Source organism: Tyto alba, unplaced genomic scaffold, assembly GCF_018691265.1.
Source record: "Tyto alba isolate M040663 unplaced genomic scaffold, T.alba_DEE_v4.0 Super-Scaffold_7, whole genome shotgun sequence".
Classification (NCBI taxonomy): domain Eukaryota; kingdom Metazoa; phylum Chordata; class Aves; order Strigiformes; family Tytonidae; genus Tyto; species Tyto alba.
In genome coordinates this window covers 11,104,428-11,124,876 of record NW_024881328.1, presented here as the reverse complement: position 1 = coordinate 11,124,876, position 20,449 = coordinate 11,104,428, and the positions used below count along the sequence as shown (strand labels likewise).

The 20,449-nt window shown below is 40.9% G+C and overlaps 2 protein-coding genes across 5 annotated transcripts; one reads left to right on the top strand and one right to left on the bottom strand.

Moving 5' to 3' along the window:
* Window positions 1-1,629: 1,629 nt before the first annotated feature.
* Window positions 1,630-5,035, bottom strand: DBI (diazepam binding inhibitor, acyl-CoA binding protein). Its single transcript, XM_033003546.2, has 4 exons — window positions 4,933-5,035; window positions 4,667-4,784; window positions 2,785-2,847; window positions 1,630-1,925 (listed from the first exon to the last, which is right to left on the bottom strand). Exons 1-4 carry the CDS (start codon window positions 4,939-4,941, stop codon window positions 1,852-1,854), a joined length of 264 nt encoding a protein of 87 aa, XP_032859437.2. The 5' UTR covers window positions 4,942-5,035; the 3' UTR covers window positions 1,630-1,851.
* Window positions 5,036-5,271: 236 nt separating this feature from the next.
* CUNH2orf76 (chromosome unknown C2orf76 homolog) lies at window positions 5,272-19,771 on the top strand. 4 transcript variants are annotated; one of them, XM_033003498.2, is made up of 7 exons: window positions 5,327-5,342; window positions 6,191-6,368; window positions 6,987-7,149; window positions 8,247-8,297; window positions 11,881-11,918; window positions 12,051-12,132; window positions 15,150-19,771. In XM_033003498.2, exons 3-7 carry the CDS (start codon window positions 7,017-7,019, stop codon window positions 15,224-15,226), a joined length of 381 nt encoding a protein of 126 aa, XP_032859389.1. In that variant the 5' UTR covers window positions 5,327-5,342; window positions 6,191-6,368; window positions 6,987-7,016; the 3' UTR covers window positions 15,227-19,771. The 4 variants fall into 4 exon arrangements, with proteins under 4 accessions (XP_032859388.1, XP_032859390.1, XP_032859389.1 ...); XM_033003497.2 differs by lacking the exon at window positions 6,191-6,368 and having other exon boundaries at window positions 5,272-5,342; XM_033003499.2 differs by lacking the exon at window positions 6,191-6,368 and having other exon boundaries at window positions 5,284-5,342; window positions 6,997-7,149.
* Window positions 19,772-20,449: the final 678 nt, after the last annotated feature.

Below are 20,449 nucleotides of genomic sequence, written 5' to 3'. Positions count from 1 at the left end.
AGTTAAGTCTCACAGGGGAAATAAAGCCAAATGAGGACTAGGATATAGAACTTGCTACTCCCAGTGCACTCTTCAGACAGAATCCAACTCTACTGCTTTAGCAGTCAAAAATTCTGAACACAACTGTTTTGACAGAAAGCACGTTAGCAAAGCACAGCATGTTCACAGTGCATCAGCTTCCAGCAAACAAGAGCAGAAGTGGAAGCATTTGCCAGTATGAGCTACATTCTGCTACAGGTTGGCAGAATCCTGCAAGGATAACCAGCTTCACAAAATACAGCTCTGAGGATGGAGCTGGCTGTGGAATTTAGGGCTGGCAGAGCTGAAAACACCTCTTATGCTGAACATCTGCTCTTACCCCTGTTTTGCAAGGTGAATGTATTTAACACAATCTCAAATAACTAACAGAATACAAGAGGAGGTAAAAAAAATCTCAAATGCTTATATTACTTACCCAGAAGAACAAGAATAAACAGCTTTCCTTATGAGAACAGGGAACAAACCCTTCTTTATCCCAACACATTGTAAAGGGTGAACAGGTAGCTCCAAGAACATTTCCCATTAAAAGTAGCAAAGGGGGAAGTTAACATTTTTTGAAAGCACGTGAGGTAAAGTTACCTCTGTCTCTTACCAGCAGTATAAAAAAACGCAAGTTAGATAGTACACACAGCAAAGCCTGTGTAACGTAGTACAGAACTATGTATTTACCTAGACAGATATGTGGTGGTAAGTTTCATCTCTATGTATTTCTATAAAAGTTACTTATCTGAAGAGCATTTGAAGTTCTCACCTGTTCAGATGCTAACCAGTACAGCAGGAATTAAAATACCTTATTCCCATATAGGGTTGGGACTTCATTCTCATATGCTGTGTGCTAGAATAGTGCAGTGTCACATTTTGAAAGCAAAATCTCCCTTTCCAGCATCAACAGCTCCAACAGACAATACTATGCAGGCCAAAACAGGTAAAAGCTGCTAGAAACGGTCACAGCTGTGGGTTTTGTAATAAAGATTTCGCTGATGATCACTGTAAGTCTTCCTGTTTGAACAGCCAGTCTATATGCAATTCATCCCTCACCGTAGCCTCAGTACGTGGCAACACCAGTACTCTGTATTTACAGCAGCACAGGATCAAGGGCATGAACAACTCTGCTGACTACAGAACCTTTTCTTTCACAGAGAAGGTTTTGCATTCAGCTGCTGAGCATTTGCCTTCTGTCCAGAAGCCTAACACTGTTGCTGGGGAAATACCATCTCCAAGCAGTATTTTAAGAAAAATCACTTGACAGTTGTTGACCAAGTCTCTGAAAGCCCCAGCCAACAAATCTCAAGCATTTTACTCTTAATAGACACAACATTAGACCTAGCCTCTTCACGATAAGCTTGGTGGTGCTCCAGCTTTTGTGGGTTGCCACTCATCTACATGAGAAAGGAGGCAGAGCAGTATCGGACAGGGCCCGAGGGGTTTGGACACAAGTCTGCATTGCCAGAAACAGGTTCCCGAGCCCCCTCTAGTGGCACTGGGGCTGGAGAGAGGGCTGGCGCCTTACTGGGAAGGGTTTGACAGCTGCCTCACGGTAATTAAGGGAGGAGTTCAGAATAATCTCTAAGGCATGACCATCACAACAGCTAAAGTACCAAATGCACTTTAATGAGTTCCAGATTTTGTTCCCAGAAGGAGTTTATAACACGTCAGTACATTAGGCAGGTACACAACTTCCCCAGAACTACAGACATGAGAAGAATTGGCTGTAATATACTAGGTATTTAAAATTATTATCAGAAACCAGTTTTCCACAGTATTAGAAATAAGGCATGTTTCAGGTGTGCAAGCAGCTGCTATATCCAGTCTTCAGATGCCGTATTTGCCCTTTAGTTCTTCCACTTTTGCTATGTAAGCTTTCATTGCATCTTCTTTGGACATTCCTGAAGGACAGGACACAGGAAGCAGTCAGATACGTTTCACAGATTAAAATACATTTTACATTTAAGTCACAACTCCTTGCTATATACACACAGCAAAGCCTGTGTAACTTAGTACAGAACTATGTATTTACCTAGACAGATATGTGATGATAGGTTTCATCTCTACCTATTTCTATAAATCAAGCAGCATGCTACCAGAGAGCAAACACAATAATGAGGTCATTTGGCTGTGTATCTAGTATTACAGTTTTAAACAAATGCGTTCAGCTGTCATGAGAAAGTGTTTCAAAGCAAAGTTATATTTTTATAGACAGCAACTAAAAAGTGTATTAGTTCTATTAACACCATTCACAATTATTACAGGAAAGCTGTTCAATCAACTTACACTGCATTTAGATGTAGTGCTGGCTCCTTAAAATACAAGAAAAATCCCATTTTCATGGATTAGACCACTTGTTTAGCTCCTCATTTACAGCAGAGAGCCCAGCTGCATCTTCCAGTTAGGAAAACTTCCCCAACAACTCAGGGGAGAGCTCAGTCTCTGGGCTACTACACTGGGACTTAGAGAACAGATTTAGGTTTCTGCTGCTGCTACAGTTCTCTCTCCTTAGTGTAACATCTTGGGTCAGCTGGGCAGTTTGCACCTTAATTCCCTCTCACATAGGCTACATTCTTCAGGATTACTTCTGTCTTGCAGAGGTAATCAAAAGTAAGAGGTTTACGATCACAGCATTCTGAACTTCTAGAACTCTTGACTTACAAGGCAACACTTTTATTTCTTGCCGAACCACATATGCTTTCTTGACTAGTTTGCCTGTGGTTTTATTTATTAATTTTTATTTTTTAAGCAGACACTTACCTTTCAATGCATTCCAGGCATCCCACTTTGCTTTGCCTTTGAAGTCCAGCATACCAGGGCGGTCTGAGAGAGACAGGATAAGCAGATGATTCAGTTTGGGTGGTCTGGGTGTAGGTAATACCCACTCCTTTCCTGAAGGCTATTTACCTCTTAACTATGTTAAAATTTCATTCATCTTTGCAGCTTTTACTTACTAACCTGTAATCAGGAGATCACCTCAAGGGAGCATGCTGGAACGCTGTTGGTCGCAACAGAGATATTCTCTGTCAAGTTCCCTTAAGGTAAGCAGCATTTGAGCAAAAGAGCACCAAATAGTGTGATCTGGTTTTATCATACTTTCTGAAGAGACTGGTGTCACGTGACAGCTATCCCACTAAAGAACATCATCTCTGAAGTAAGGCAGAAGTGCCCTAAGGTCCATTACATGCAGAAACAGGAAAACAAGAACTAGTAGCATACAGCTTAGAACTCATTATCATCAAGTTAATGGTATATTTCTAACATATAGCTCTTCGTTTGTTCTGTCATCTAGGCGTATAAGCTCTGAATCCTAATTCATTTAATTGCAAGCTACGTTGTGTCCAAATAAATGAATGAGATATGGATGTATATATCATTATTCTTCATGTAAAGTGCCCTCTGTGATTTTACTTTCTCTCTGTCTCCTTAAAGACAATTCTTAGGATTAACAAATAGAACTGGGCAGTAGCGCTTACATTAGCCACAAAAATACCATTGTGCCTCTCATGTGGCAACATGACCTGCAGAGCTAGCTGGCAGCTCCACTTCTCTCCAACAAAAACCCTATTAGCTTACGCTTACACGGACTGCTTTTCTAGCCAACTCATGTTAGCTATTGCTTCACACAAATGCAGTAACTTACAGAAATGTTTGTATATTAACATATCTGGAGCACCATTACACCTTGGCAAACATCAATAATGCAAAGATCTAGCCACACCAAAAGGACTGTATCTTAAACCCAGTCAGTTTTTTTTCCTCCCTCCATGCTGCCCTTCTTGGGAAAAAGAGACTGCAAGTGCCCATACTTACAGTTTCCCCGTATACTTCAATGCCAGCTTTTAATTTAATCAACACCCAATAAACTTCAGCAACTGGGTCAGCAGGCCAGCACTCCAAACAAGTGACCTTTTTCCTTTCTAATTCTAGTTACTCAAGTGTTACACAAGGTCAAGAGAGGCAGGCTTCATTCTAAATGCTACTCCTAGGCTGAGCTGCTAGTGACAGAAATGTAGCATAAGAAACAGCAGGAGAGATTTTGCAGGGCCTACCTACAGAGATATTTCTGCTACAGTCCTTCCAAGATGTGATACTTAATAGCAGATCCTATATAAATTTCCTCCTGCTCTTCTGTCTTGGCCTTTCAACACCATTTTTAGCAGCCAACCCCGATTAAGCAAATTGCTCTCCCTCCAAGTACTGGAATTCTACATTTGTATGGCTTGACTTGCTGTTTGAGCCCATTTAACTGAGAAGTATTTGTATTAAAGCAGCATCCCTTGACCTTGGCAGCTACTTACTGATAGAGGTCTCCAAAAATCCCAAACCCAATATTTGCACAAAGCTAACGCAAAGGATTCTCAGGCAGTTGTCATACGATTTCAATGACCGCAACTGGGCTAATCGAAAAAACCCACAAGTTGCACAAACCCTTATCAAGTCAGCTTACTCCTGCCTGCACGTAAACCCATGCCAAGTCGGCACTGAGTCATTTTTGCTAAATCGCAGGATTGCACGAAGCGAGGCACGCAATAGGGGAGAAGTTTCGCCTCCCCCAGTGCCTCCCGCTCGGCCTGGGGCCGGAACCGCCTCACACCGGAACCGCGGCGCAGGGCCCGGGGGGGGCCAGGGCGGTACCCACCCGTGTTCACGTCGCCCACCGTGACCTGTTTGTAGTGGCTGTAGATGTCCAGCATCTCCTGGTCCGTCGGCTGGGACTTGAGCTGCTTCACCTCCTCAGCGGCCTTCTGGAACTCGGCCTAGAGAGGGTGGGAGGGGCGGGAGACCCCGAGGAAGGGCGGGGGTCAGCACCCTCGAGCTGCCGCCGCCAAACGTGAGGGGTGGGGGGGCGGGTTGGTGGGAAGGGGGAGGCACCACCCCAGTTCCCCCCAGTCCCGCAGCCCGTACCTCAGACATGGCGACAAGCCCACCAAGATCGCAGCCCCCCGCCGTCTGCCGCACCGCTCCGGCAGCTCCGTCGCTTCACCCCTCGCCAGAGCGCCTGCCGGCCAATCCCAGCGCCGCGGGCAACGCGCCGCCAATCGGCGCCGGCAGGGGGCGGGGAGAAGCCAGGCAAAGGGCCAATGCGGAGGCGGCGCGGGATAGGCGGGCTGCGGGGAGGGGGGAAGAGGCGGGGCCACGGCACTCGCTGGCATGAGGGGCATGAGCCCCGCCCAGCCGGCGCGTGAGGGGGCGGAGACAGAACGCCTTGCAGCCAATCCCTCGGCCCGGTGGGTGGTGCCGGAAACACGCGATTGGTGGGACTGTGTGAGGCGGGGCGAGGACAGAGACACGGAAGTGGCGGCGGGGAGCCGGTGGTATGGCTGAGGGCCGTTAACGGTCCCGATCGGGTGGACTGAGGCGGTGCGAGGGTGGGGTGGGGTGTTCGGTCTTGAGGAGATTCGCTGGGGCAGGGAGGAGCCGGGCTAGGCCCGGGAGAGGTTCCTCCTCCCAAAAGGAATTGGCTGTCAGCGCCCTGAGGGGAGTCTGGGTCTGTACAGGGAGTGTGAACGTCGGCGATTTCTGGTGGTCTGTGCTCCCAAGTCTATATTCCTACAGTTTTCTTCCATGCTGCTCTGGAGAAAATAAATTGAATGCTGTCCCCTTTATACTGTGCCCTTCATATCTCAATCCTATGTGAGATATCGTCGAGGAAATAACAGTTTTTTGCTAGTAATGTAAATTATTTCAGGTGCAAATTATGCTTTAATTGATTGGTATATTTTGTTTGTGTATCACAGTTTATTTAAAATGAAAGTGGAATTAGAGCTCTGGGAATTATTAACCAAGGGGATGTAAAGGCAAGTTGCCTTGTGATATGGAAGGCTTGTGTCCCCATTCTTCAGAAAGTATTTGAAGAAAATATTGCAGGTTTACTTTGCCAGGATACAGCTAAGACAAATACAGCAAAGACTGGGAGGTACCTGGAAACCTGCGTTGATGGTGGGGTGTTTAAATAAACTTCTGACACATCAAAAAAGGCAGGGGAAAAAAAAAAAAAAAAAAGACACACAATAACATAAAGGGATGAATAGGTAAGAGAATCCCTTGCAGGCCTGGAAGTGGTGACTGAAATGGCTGTGAAGGGATAGGAGATGCAGAGGTCATGCTGTGCCCCTGGCTGATGTTACAGCACTTAGACTGCAGTCTCTGCTCATTGCTGCAGCAACCACGGCAGTTTAGCATGTGACCAGAAAGCAAGGTTGTTGAGAAATACCGAGCACAAAAAGTAGAGAAGATTGCTGAGTAGGAGATAGCTTGTTTTCCTGTGGAGAGGAAGAACCCGATGGAACAACGCATGGTCTTGTTTGAAGAGGGACTCGGGTTGATCAAGTGATTTCATTGTAGGTTCTGTTCTCTGTTAAATTAGTATAAGCCTTGTAGAGCCATTCTAGAGAGCTGCTGTTATAAATTAAAACCCCCCTTAATTATCTAGTAGTATACCAGGAGATTTATTTGCATGTGTATGTGGAGGAGGTTTTTCCACTTTCTGTAGAGAGGTGAAAATGAGTGTTGTGTAACAACTTAGGCATTTTTCAGGGAATTATGCTCTTGACAACATAAGTATATTAAAAAGATTTTGGTTTTGTTCATGTTAGTACATTCTTTTAGAGCACAAGATTACTTACCCAGCAGGTAAAGTCTTCAGTCACTTAAAACCCAAACAACATACTTGCATTTATGCATAACATTTTTGTGTATTTAATATGGAATCTGGTGGTGTAGTACACAGCACAGGTACAAATACTGGACTATTTGGTGTGCAGTATCAGTAATATCCTAAGTAACGCTGTTTATTTTGAGATTCAGTTGCTGCTTCTGTAGAAATACTAAAAGTGAAGTCCTGAAAAACATAATGCTATTGAATTTCCTGCTGTGTTTTAATCTTTGAATGAGGCCCACCTGCACCTTGTTTTATAGCTGTGCTTGTACACAGAAAAGGCAGTAATTCCTCTTTTTAGTGTTTTCCAGGTTATTCAGAATTAATTCTCATGTCAGCAGAAAACTCAACTGTCACAGTTCGTCTTGTTCGCTCTTTTGAACACCGGAATTTCAGACCTGTGGTGTATCATGGAGTTAACTTGGATCAGACAGTAAAGCAGTTCATTACTTTTGTGCGGGAGGGTAAGAGGCTGTTGTCTTACTCATTTGCTTCAGTCCCATGTGTTACTGTCTGCGCAAGAAAGTGGAAGGGAGCAAATGAATCGGAATTCTGTGGCTTTCGTAAAGATGCCAGATTTGTTTTCACATCGCCTGCATGCTCTCCTCCCTTGGAGGAGCGGTCTGGAGTTAATAAGAGCTTCCATGGTCAGTGTGCCATGCCTAAATTTGGATAGACTGCTCCCCTGCCCCAATCCCCATGTTTAGTCAAAAAGAGCCAGGGGCATTGCTGCGTTTGGCTCAGTGCCTCAGGCTCCTTGAGAGGTGCTGTCAGGCAGCTATTCATAAATTAACAGGAGTAAATTAATAGAATGTAGAGAGCCTTTGATCCTTAGGAGCTACACCAATATATGGAATGTGGGGATGCAAGTCTGTTTGCTATTTGTGAGAAGAGAGGCTCTTGAAAAATTATTTTTGACACTGTGCATTGTTTGCTTCTGAGTTTCTGTCTCCATCTTGAGCTTTGTGGTGTGGATTTGCTCATCTACAGGCTTTATGTTGTAGAAGCCTGGTTGAAAGTGACACTGTATCTAAAGATAATTATTGAAGACCAGCCCACGCAGCACCTCAGCAGTGAGGGTGTTACCCTAATCTTGCAGGTGTGTTTCTACACATGTAAATGGAGACATTAAAAGGGTGCAGAATAACGTAATTTGTTTCATTTTTTTTTTTTTTTTTTTGCGTGAAATCAGGTCATCTTAAACAAGTCTGAAACTGTTACAGCTGATAACATTTGAGCAACTCCTAGGACACTGCCCTGGGCCTTATGGCTGTATTGTGTTCTCAGCAACTTCCATGCTTCTAGACAGTGATAGTCATGGCAAGATCTTAGGATGCTTTTAGAAAACTACAAGCACTTTCAGAACATATAGAATCGTAACTATAGAATCTGAGCCAAGGGTTGTGTTTTAGTATTTTATACTCAGACAAGTCTCCTGTGTTGAGGATTTATTTTAGTGCAAAGGATGTCCAGGATGCATACATTGCACAATAATGGAAAATAAAATATTGGAAATTAAAAAGGACAACTTTGTTTTCACTTGGTGTTTTTATTTTAATAGATGTGTCTTCAAGAACAGGACTTCCTCCCCCTTTTAAAAATTACAAGTATGGTAGGTGGTTTTTTCTCTTGTTTTAATTCCTGTAAAATGCAGACATTTTATACCAGTTTTTATGCAATTTAGAAGATAACTACTGTAGAATACTCAAGCTGGTGGCAGTTCCTGCAACTCTCTCTGGCTCTTGTAGCTGGGGTTATGCTGCCAGGATCACGTCTACAGAACTTGACCGTTATTTTGAAGTTCTGTATTAATCTTTGAATTAGGCTTCATGTTATACATTATTTGCTGATTCGTACCAGTGGTTTTTGGTATTAATTTTGTATTTCTTTTATAAGTACCTTTTAACTCTGTTTTTACTCTAGTGAGCTGTTTGTGGTCTCGGACAGTTTGAAATTGTAGTTCTCTATGTGCTTATGTGTTTCACTATCTATTTACTAATTGTGAAGTCAGAAATGATGGTGAAGTGGGAGCTGAAGGCAGTAAATAGAAAATGCTTAAGGCTTCTATACTTAAATAGTTTACATGATATAAGAGAAGCAGGGGAACTTTGCTCAAAGTAGATATGAAAGCTTTTAAATGCAAGCTGACAGTGAAATAGCCTGGTGTGAAATTCAGGCTGACTTCATCCTCCAGTGTAAAGCTATGTGTATATTTCTTTTTTGTGAAGATTGGCATGAACATGTGCAATTCATCTGTTTGGGAGAGAATATACTTCAAAATAGACTAAATTCCTTCCTTTCTTGGAGTTTAACTCGGATGTCAGTAACGTATCTTTTCTTAAATTTGGCAATTCTGAAAGTTCCCTTGGAGTTTTGCTGCAAGTGACCCTCTGTCTCCCATGTTCTTGAAGTTGACGAACTCCTTGCTCTACAGTGATTCAGAGTTCAATGAGGAACCTACTTAATACATGTGAATGGTAATAGACATTATTTGCCTATTCAAAAAAAAAAAAAAAGCCAAGCATTTAATTCTGTGTTCTTGCTGATGGTGAAACAGATAGTGCAAAATGAAAGAAGAAAGAGTAAGGGATTAAGATTTATGATATGTCAGTGGCAAGGACTTGAATGTTACTATTATTTTCAATATATTACTTAAGGTATTTAAATCTGGGTAGCTGTATGTTTGAATTTGGAGGTGCCCTTCCTCCCTCTAATATCTGTGGCTTTGGCTAGATGAGGGGGTCCTATCTAGAACTGCTGCTATCAGTGGTATTCCTGGTGTTGCCTATCCCTGCTGCTAGTTCTTTCATCACTTAGAGCATCAGTTTATTTTTTCCCAAGGCATATGTTGTGGCTGAGCACCTGATTGTGATGTGTAGGACTGAGCATAACATGGGTGAAAAACACTGCAGAACTTTAAAACCTGTTACACCAGTTAGTGGGGGCCTACTTTTAGTGGGATGGTGCTAGCTGCATGGAAATTTTCACACAGAAAAATCAAAGTCAAGTTCCTCACCTTCCCCTCAGGCTGTGAATCATCCAGGTTCATGTTTTTGGCATCTCTTGTGTGCTCTACTGTCTTTCTTGTATTTTGATGATGAAAGGGCAGTGAGACTTCTGCATGAATAGTACTAGTAGGAGTCAGATTTCTCCTCTGCTTTGTTTGGTAGTGCCAGAAATCTCAGCTGGACCTCGCTGTCTCTCACCTTGCCTGTTTCAGCTCCCTTCTTTCCAGAATTCTGCACCACTTTGTTCTCTCAATATCATAGATAATGCCATCACGTTTTTCCACTGGGCTTGGTGCTCCAACTCACATCTCAAAGCTTGTGACTTTCATTTTCTCATCATTCTTGTCCATGGTCTAGAACTCTTCTTTGCCAATACTCTTCCTACCTTGCAAAAACTCTTCCTACCTTGTCATTGCCATCTTTTCACTGATGATGGCAGCCTGGGTGCCAACTTGTCTCATAAGCTGCTTCTCAATTTATTTATTTTTTTTTTTCCTTCATGAATGTGGACCAATATTGTAGATACTTAACAGAATCAGACTTGGAAAATGATTTCTCATCTGTCGTCATGAGAGACCTATTACCAGAAAAGGAAAGATAAAAATTTGGGAATATGATTCGGTGGGACTAAATGGGGGTGAAATAGCAAAGGCTATTGAGAGGACATAAGGCTTTAGCTAGGATGAGAAGAGAATGCAGTTTCATATCTGTAACAGTTGGAGAAGCCATTTGATAGCTCAGATGAAGATACAAGAAACTGCTAGATGCCAGTGGTGGAGTTGTGAACAAGCAAAATTGAGACTGGGCAAAGACTAGAGAAAAGGGAATGTGACAAAGTAGATGGAGACTCTTAAAACTAACAGGCTGGGTTGTATTTACTGCCGTAGAAAGGTTTCATGATTGCAGTATATTTTTGCTGTGATAGCTTGGTCTTTTTTCAGTGCTTCTATGCAAGATGGATCCTGGCAATTGCAATTTAAAATGTATCTTGCTCCTAATACTGCAATTATCACAGCATGCTAAGGCTGCCTTCTCGGTGACCTCTGCAGTGGGAATACAGAATAGTTTTTACCTTATGTAATGTTTTAAATAAAATGTTCAAAGTGGGCCAGAGTGATAGGAAAGCAAACTTCTGAATGGGCATGTGACCTCTGTTATTCTGAACATCTGAATACTGAAGTGATGCTGTATATCTCAATACTAGCTTGAAAGTTGTTTTAGGCCGTATTTAACTTTCTTGCATCCTTCTCTTATGAGATTATTTCAACATATAGTGTTCTGCTAACGCACAAAACCAAACTAGAACAGAAAATGAGCAGAGAAGCAGAACTGGTTTTTGCTTCTTTTTGGGGAACGGATTGATGCGTTACTCTGAATTTGTTCAAACACAGAGGCTTTGGAGTTATATTTATTTATTTATTTATTTAAGCACTGCATGGGCATCTTCTGACTTCCATTCCCTCTGGATCTTTGTACCCATCTGGTTCCTTTAGTGACCACAGTATTTTCCCCTGTTTTTCCCTCCTGTTAAAGCCCTGCCCATGTTGTCAGAGGAAAGCAGTATTTCTTTTTTCTGTATAGCATAATTTCTTAAAGTGCTACACTACACAAACATAGCAGAGGTAAATATTATTGGAGAGGGTATAGCATTAAAGAGAGAAGAGGCTGTGCATATTCATTGAAGATGGACTTGCTTAACAAAATTTCTACTGCGGCATGGGTACCTCCTTCATGAGAAGGAAAATTTCAAGGAATGATCTGAAGTGGTCAGGTTACTGTGTCTTAGTCACTTGCTGTCTATCAATTTAAGTGTAGTAGTTGACAGTGCATAAATGCTGTTTGTCCTGCCCCAACTGCATGTGTAAAACCTGTTAGGTTAAAACACCCTAAGTGGCATTTAAATTGATGTGTTTTGACTGGCAATTGGGATGGTCATTAGTTAGTTATTGTAATTCAGCCAGCAGACAGAAGCCCAGTAGGATGTGGTACCTTAATGCTGGATTGACTGGTTTAAGAGTGTGGCTGCAGGACTGGGAAATTAAGATGTTTTCTCCTCTTTTAGGTTGAATACACAAAATTGTTCATAAGAAAAGATTTTGCACCTTACCCCTTTGTTTGTCTCTCTTTCCCCAAGTACTTCATTCAGTGTTACCTGCTTATTAAGGAAAACACTGCATTTTCTTTCAGATACAATGAAGATTATTCACCAAGCACACAAATCTAAGGTATGATTATTAGCTCTATTATTCCCCTTTGCATGCTTTAATGCAGGCAGATCTCTGCACTGTCAAACAAGACTGGGGCAGAGACAGTAAATTGTTATTCTCTTCTTTGTATTCTGGTTCTCTGGTTTGTAGACTGGTGAACTTGTAGTGAGTTTGGAAGATGATGACAAACTGATTTTGGAAGAAGACAGTACGCTGAAAGCAGCTGGAGTAGGTAGGAGAACATTTGTATTGACTGAAGGTGCTGTTCATTGTGATTGTCATTAAACTGATAACTGGCTGATTATGTTTGGATAGCCTGCTGAAAAGTAAATGCTATTCCTGATGCTCTTTACACTATTTGGTAATTATTCAGGGAAGAAGGGGGGATAATGTACATTCAGATCATTGGACTGAGGGCAGCAGGTATCTGCACTCAAAATGTTCAGAATGCAAATTGTGATTTTTAGAGGGTATGCTTATAATTCTGCTGAGAGTAATTTTAAATGATTGACAGATAGGTTATTAGTACCGTGTCTGCTTAGTCTTATCAGTAACATTTAAACTGATGTTTTGGTTAGAAATGTAAGTAGTGGAACCAGCATGGAATAATGAAATAAGATTAGATTTGTTTAATGTGCAGCATACAGTGCCTGATAGCCAGATTGCTCAGGAAATCTCAAGCAATATCATTTAGAGAATGTGCTGAACATTGCAAAGAGTTGAAACTTGACCTGATTTCTCACATTTTGACAGGGGACTACATATAGGGCATGTCTTTTGGTAGTGTAAAGAAATGTCTGTCATGATAAAATTGATGGTCTCTGGATGTCCTTTGGGCTTCTCATAAATGTGGCTGAGTGACTTTGTGGCAGCAGGGTACTTCAGGGATGTAGTTGCATTCCATCTTGATATGGACATTCACTCATTTGAATCTGATTTGCCTAGCTGGAATGCATAACTGCCTGGCTATAAGTGCAGGATTTTCACAGAGAAAGCTCCCTCCTGTTCCTGATGCCCTCTGATTGCTCCCTAGCTAGTGAATGGGATTTCTTTTTCATAGGTTTCTTGTCTCTTTTGTTTCTTTCCGTTTAATTTCTGGTTTTAAGTGACTTGGGATGTCTTTTTAATATTTTTCTCTGGGGTGCACTGCAATTGGCCTCAGTACACCTTTCCTAAAGGTCTTTGGGTATTCCTATAGTAAGATAGTTATTATCTGGCTGTTTGTACTAAGCCAGGTCCTTTTGTCTGGGGAAAAAAAAAAAAGGTTCCTCAGGAAGGAAGACTACTGGCACTTAAGTGTTATAGATTTGTAATTTAGTTAGCAGAGGATTCATTTAAGCATGATTTTTCATCTACCTGAGGTATAAGAGGCAACACAGTTCAGGAGAGGGACTGATGACAGTGCTAAATGTTGAATTAGAAATTACATTGTCCAGAGCTGCCTTCAAAGGTATTGATAAATATTTGTACATATTACCCATCTTTGAAACTAGGTTTGTAGCTACAGCAGTAGAACAGTTGGATGTGGTCTTGAAAATGGTGTCAAAGCATCAGAGTAAATGTTACAGTGAAAGGAATTTGGAATAGACCAGCCTGTTCTGTGTGTCTCCGTACAAACAGAGGGGTAGCTTATTCAGGGCAGAAAACAATTTAAAGCTGCTTTTTATTTTTTCAAAAACAACTAACAGCAGTTAGTCATTAGTATATAGTGGGTATTTGTGATAGAAAAGAAAAACTTTTGCTTTGTAAAATACAGTATGCCATTTTGAATTTTGATATGTTCCAGCATATCTTGATATGAAAATAAGCTAAATAAGGAGTGGGGTCTTTGTAGTAAAATCTTGAAGATTTTACTCTTCTTCAACAAGAAGTGGAAAACAGTAAACTAAGAAAGTAAAGTGTGATTGTATATACCACTAGTCCTCATATTGTAGGGTTTCATTTACATCAGTAGGAAGATTTGAAATCTCCTACTGACATATTACATTTTTCAGTATCTAGTCTGGACAAGACTTACTAGAATAAAGCAGAGAGTTGTTGTTAGAAAATCTGGGAAATTCTGAGACACACTGAACATTTTTTCTAAGCTGCAGTTGATTGCCCTTGGCACTTTGCAGGGTTGGGCTAGAGAGTTATAAATTATGAGGACATTAGATAAGTATCCTCGGGAAAGCCTCTGTGGTAGTGATTATTATTACAGTTATTATGTAGTCAGCAAAGTTAATGCTTGCCTGTTTTTTCTTAAGAGCAGGGTGTATGTTAATAAAGTGTTCAGTATTCATTGCAAACAGTCTTGTCTGTTTCCTAGTTGAAATTCTAAAACCCCTTCTGCTTTTTTTTTTTCTTTTTTACAAGACAGGCAGACTTCATTAACTTCAGGTTTAATTTAAAAAACGAATGTGGAACTTATTGGCTCAGCACCTTAAAGAATTCCATGTTTAATAATTGTGAAGGCTTTCCATCAGATTTGACTCTGTTCTGAATTAGTAATGTTGCTGACTTATTGTTTTAGAAGAGGAAGTCCTTGACCTACTGGGTTGAAAGAATTGTGACTGCTCTGAACCTTTGTGGGTCCTTTAGCTCTGCCATATCCCCTGTGAATAATTAGAGGTATTTGAAGGTATTGCTGGAGAAGCCAATTTGTGTCTTTCACTTTGCATATTGTTGAAGCCTCATGAATTAATCATCAGCAGGGCAAAAAAATTAACTTCTTCAGACACATATTTTGATGGGTCATGAGGGAGAATGTAAAGTGATCTGTAAAATATTCTACTGATCCTCTAAGTATTAAATTATTATACCTATAGGCTAATTTAATGGAAAAAACAGTTTATTCTTTTCTCTCCTAACAGAAAAATGCATAAAAAAAAAAAGAGAAAATCAAGCTTCATTATTTTTCCAGCATTTGAAGGAGTTAGATATACAATCACTTAATTTTCTGAATGCATATACAAACAATTCTGAAGGCTGCATTAAACAAATCTTGAGGGGTCTTGTGTACATATTTGCTTCTATATATTAAGGTTCCTGGGGTTTGTTTTGTTTTGTTTTAACAAGGTTAAATGACATCGTTAATACTGGATTTTTTTTTGCAAAAATATGAGGGGGGGGAAGGGGGGGAAGTGTGTGGTGATTTATAATCATCGTTGACCAAAAAGTTGCCAGTTGTCTTCTGAGATTCTAAATAGCTGACTGTTGAGCGATTCATTTACTAGTGTGCTAAATACTTAATTTTTTTATTCATTCTAGCAAATGAGACCGAATTAGCATTCTTCTGTGAGGAAGATTACAGAAACTACAAAGCTAATCCTGTTTCAGCCTGGTGAAGATCCCGAGAGATTGTTTTGTTTTCCCACACCTGTTGTAAATTTTACTTATTCTGCTTAATGAGATTTTTCTTAAAGATCAATAAATCCTAGAGGATTGCTTTGCAAACAGTGCAATTCCCTTCCTATAGAAATTTATTTCTGTCAATATGCTAAGACTGAGGGAAGGAAAACAGGGGGACATAAATGACTTCTTGCTCACATTTCTTTTTCCTTTGCTTGCCTCTTATGATGCAGAGAGTGCAATGTCTGACCTGTGACACATGTTCTTGGCGTGATCCTACAGCAGACATTAGCTACATATGAAGATTGTACAATGCACAGTAAGATCCCATCACTTCTAATGAAAATGGAAACATTTTATGACCAAATAACTGGGTATTTTAGAGAGCTTGAGAAGAGAGTCTCTCTGTTTCAAGGCATAGCTTCTCTCATTTTATGTTTGGTCTCTTTTGTTTAAATGGTGCAGACTGGCAAGTTTTTCATGCTCTTCACTGGTGAATGCCTTCCTTTATACTCTTGTCCAGCTCCCTTTAGCATGCTGAAAGGGACAAATGACTGTTGGGAGGCTTTTGTGTTCAAGGACCAGCTTGCCTGTTTCTAGCTTTACTTCATGGAGACACCTTCACGTAAGAGGTAGCAACCTAAGTTCTGCCACGACACTTGTGTGCATAAGTAGGAGTTGGGCATTTTTCCAAATGGAGTGAAAGCTCATGGTTTCAGTTTTATGAATAAAACCTGAATGATTGCATTTTTCTGAAGAGAGGCCACATGTCATCAAGACTGGAATTGATTCTTTCCTGCTTTCCAAGAGCCAAATACTCTGTTGCTATTTGTTAGTTCTTGGCAATTCCAAGCTTTCCTACTACATTAACAAAATCAAGAATATGAAAAAATAATCATGTATTCAGTAGAGTACGTTTAGATAGATACTGCTTATGAAACTGCTTTTCAGGGAGCACCAGGATGGGACACTGTGCCTTTAAGCCTCTCTTCTGAAATAGAAGTGATGCTGGCTCTCTGCCTTTTCAGGCTTTTTGAGCATAGGCTCTGCTAAATCAAATGGACCTTATGTGCAATTGCTTTTAGACCCACACATCTACCCTCAGCTCTGGGTGAGAGCTGACAACACCATTTCCACAGAGATTTTCCAGAAAAGTAAGCTTACCATTTCCCAGAGCTTTGATTTTTTTTTTTTCCTTTTTATTGACATGATAGTGAAAGCAGATGTGTGATTTTCAAAATATATAAATAAAAGTTCTCTTTACTTTAGAAGTAGAGCCAAAGAAACCTCTACGTATTGTTACCACCTCATTTTCTTCATCCTTCCTCACAACTCTTTGGTTTAGGCTGGTTTTGGTAGCTGGTGTTACTCAACCACAACTTTGCTTCAAACAGAGTTTTATTCTCTTGTGAAAGTAGTCTGCCACTTTGTCATCTGTGACTAAAAGGGTGATTTATCTTTATCTTGTAAGGAGGAGTCCTGTGCCACTGAAGTCACCTGTGTTGTCTTGGGATATAGATGCTGTTATGAATGCTCTGATGAATTTGTGAGGAGAACTTACTACTTGTCTCCTCTTTCTGTCCAAGCTGCCTTTCTGTTGCTGGTACCTTCTCTCCAAACATGGGCCCATGTCTCAGCTACCTTCGTACAGAGTCTGTCATGTTTACAGATTAATCTGGCTAATATGAGTTTGTAGTCATCTGCAAAGCAAATGCATTGCACTCCAGAATACACCAGCTTTGTTCAGCCAAACTTACAACAATGAAGGTAACTCTGTAAGAAGTAGATGGCACATCAGAGAGATCAATGGCTTAGACTGTCCTACCAAGGCATCTAGATGACATCTGTCAGCACGCTCAGGCTCTCAGACTGAGCAAACACTGTAATTCTTTTCCTCCTGTTCTGGGGATTTAAATTTGGTCTCTAGCCCTTTCAGACAGATTTGGATTGATTTTATGATCCCTCTTCTACAAGGCATTTGTGTTTGAAAGAGTCACCAAATTTTAACAACTATCCGTTCTGGGCTAGCTTGGTTACAAATATTCCGTGCCACATCGAGCGTGGCACAGTGAAAGAGCAATTCTACAGCATCAACAAGAAAACGGTAAATGTTTTAATGCAAATATTCAAGAATGATGTGTCTGGCATTCCAGATGAGCTCCTCTTTCCAAGGGAAGAATTAAACTACTGCTTTGTGAGCTCAGTTCACTCTGGCAATGGCACTTCATTGGCTCCTTTCTGCAGCAGCACAGTACAGCCTTTTGTAATGCTCTCAATGGCCATACTTGTAAACTGGTTTCTTCCTAAAGTGTTTTTCTACTGTGTGTTTCTTTAAATTGGACCTTTAATAATGCTTCTCTCAAATAAACCCCACAAAGCCTTAGATAATAATTGAGAGCTTAAGATAGATGCTGTCCCAACATTTTTTGGTGGGATATGTTATAGCCTTGTGTCAAAGTAGGTTTGATTCCAGGGTTGTTGAGTACTGAATGAAATCTATGAATACTGGCTAGTAAATTACTGAAGATTGAGACGTCTTTGTCCATGTTGTTACGAAATCCTCTTTCTATTGAAGGAAACCACCTGCAGAGTTGGTACTATGGTTTGTTATCCTAGCAGAGGTCGTGAACTGCATCTGCTTACAACTGCTGTTAATCAAAGGTGGCTTCTCCATAAAGTGTAGTGGAGTGAGTCATATAGCTTTGCTAGTGTTTGTAGACATCATGGGGTTAATAAGGATTCATCTTTCACTATGATGTCCTTGGAGTCTTTCACCAGCCTTCTTTTTTTTTAAACAAAAAGAAGCATCCAGAGTGGATGCTGAAATAAGATACAACTTCTCCTGGGTTATGGCACTGTGTCAGAAAAAGGCGGTCAAACTGGAAGCTGGGGGTGTGTGCAGGGCTTGTGCATTTCTTGGAGAAAAAGTCACTTCAGAGAGGCCAGAGTTTTGGTTAGGAGATGTGGAAGAATAGCTACTAAAGGAGAAGAGATTAGGAAAGGAATTGTCATGAAGACGAAGAAGAGGTAATTGTAACTGAATAAACATGAAAAATCTTGAATGTTCAATACTCTTGGCACAGAAATACTGTAGCGCTGCTTTTTACAGCACTGCAGGTATGAAAATGGTTCATTTTAATAATTTTTTTTAATTGAACTCATAAACTGCTGGAATAGGCATCTTGTGTTTTCTGACTTTGTCATGTTACGCCTTCTGCATGCAACAGTTTTTGTGTATTTTTCTGTCCAGAGGTAGTTATGTTGCCTTTTGAAGAAGCAAGAGCTAAGAAAACTGCTGACACGGGTAGCTGAGTTAAATGTTGATAGCTACCAATGGCATAAAGGAGATGTCAGAGGTCTGATATGCACCACCCTTAAAGCTGGGGAACTGCTTTATCTGATGTAAACATTCTGTCTTAAAAATGATCCAGAGATACAATGTAAGCTGTGGTGTTTCTCTTTCACCCCCTGGGAATATCCACCACATCCCCTGACAGATCATTTACTTAAAAATGAGCTTGCAAGTAACAGTCCAAGAGTTACCATAGCCATGACAGGACATCCATGGGTCCGGTCCTTGGAAACTAACAGCCACAGAAATCATAAGTGTCCAGAGATCAAGAATTCGAGGTCTCATAGGATCCTGGCTTCAGAGCAATGGCAGCCAGCTAGAGGCGTTGTAAATGCTTACGCCAAGTGCACACTTTTGCTTATTGAACGAATTGGACTGAGCTTACTGTTCCTGGTTGGCACCTGGTCCTCTTTCCATGGCTTCCTTTGTGTAGTACTACTTGGCACAGATTTGGAAATGATTAATGAGCCAAACAACAATGCCCAGTAGACAGCTTTGCTACTTTTCACAGTACCAGGACGTTGACTTTTCCCTACTACCTACTTTCCTATTGAGTTAGAGAAACAGACGCACCTTGGCGTGTTTTCCCAGCCACTTCCCTTTGCTTCTTGCTGCCACCTTTGCTGATTTGCAGTGCTTTAATGGTTAGGTTTGTACCTCATCTGATATGAAATAGCAGCATTTCCTGTGGCAGTGAATGTACATGTTTTTTCCTTTGTATTTATGGAGAAATATGCTTTGAAATAAAGAGGAGGCCTTTCCTACACAGTTACTAATAGTGCACAACAAAGGAGCCTTTCTTGCTTTACAGGAGGATTTGCATAGGATAGCACTGTCTGCTGGTCGTTGGAAACAAAAATACTTTATCGTAATGCTTTCTATCTTAGAAGGAAACAAGAGAAGTTACATCAGGAATACAAAAAAAAAAAAAAAAAAGCAGTAAAAAGCTAAGACCTATTGCCATAAACTCTCTTTGTCTGCAGAGAAAGCCACCAGATGTCAGCACAGCCTGTTCTTTCATTCTCCAGAACCTGTGTAAGCCAAGAAATATGTAATGTTTATGAAAAATGCTTATCTGTGAATTTGTTTAGCCTGCAAACTATGTACTAGGGTTTTGGTGATGAAAGCTGAATCTTTCCTTGCAGAAAGTATTTCTTTTTGTATTAAAATCAAAAAGCGGCAAATTGAACTGGTATCAGTGCTTAAATTCCTCTTGTTAGAGAGCATCCCTTGTGGAGCCAGTTTCAGCGTATCTAAATCTTTGCATGCTGTGAGGAGGCATTTGCAGACCATTCATTTGAAGAATGACTGTCTGGAAAAGATCAGAGTTAATTTGCTGAGGTTTTGTAAAGTAGATTTTAAGTATGCCTATTTTTTTTAAACACAAGGAAACCCACCCAGAACAGACGCACACGCAAAGCAGAGCAAAGCATCTTCAGCAACACAGCTTAAACACACAATAAATGTATCCTCCATGCTTCAGACCCTAAGCTCCTAATATTTCTTCCTTGTAGTGCAAATGCTGAGGAGAACCCAGTGCTGCGTTCTCTGGGCCATGCTTTCTGAACTGTGGTGAGCTGAGCTGGGATATGGGTTTCAGAGCCCAAACCCAAGCACTGTGCACAGCTTTATGCTGTCAGTGATTGAAGTGTGCATAGATGCTGCCTGGTTAAGAGGGTAAATTTGAACTGTTGCACAGGGACAAGGTATAAGGGAGCTTTCTGCTGACATTGCCGTCACTTTTCTTGCAGCAGCATGCAGATGCCAGGGAGACTATTGAAGAGAGGGAAGTTAAGTGGCAGGTAGAGCCTGAGCGACCTAAATTCTTCCTACCGTTTTGGGCTGGTTCTTTAGTTCCTTTCTTCTA

What these genes read in the sequence shown, in the direction of transcription:
- DBI (XM_033003546.2), bottom strand. An exon ending in GGTGGGCGACGTGAACACGG is followed by an intron (nt 2,848 to 4,666) that starts GTGGGTACCGCC and finishes TGTCTCTCTCAG; the next exon opens with ACCGCCCTGGTATGCTGGAC. An exon ending in TGCCTGGAATGCATTGAAAG is followed by an intron (nt 1,926 to 2,784) that starts GTAAGTGTCTGC and finishes CCTGTCCTTCAG; the next exon opens with GAATGTCCAAAGAAGATGCA.
- CUNH2orf76 (XM_033003497.2), top strand. Translation starts at nt 7,017, where the DNA reads ATGTCAGCAGAAAACTCAACTGTCACAGTTCGTCTTGTTCGCTCTTTT. An exon ending in CATTACTTTTGTGCGGGAGG is followed by an intron (nt 7,150 to 8,246) that starts GTAAGAGGCTGT and finishes TTATTTTAATAG; the next exon opens with ATGTGTCTTCAAGAACAGGA. An exon ending in ACCAAGCACACAAATCTAAG is followed by an intron (nt 11,919 to 12,050) that starts GTATGATTATTA and finishes TCTGGTTTGTAG; the next exon opens with ACTGGTGAACTTGTAGTGAG.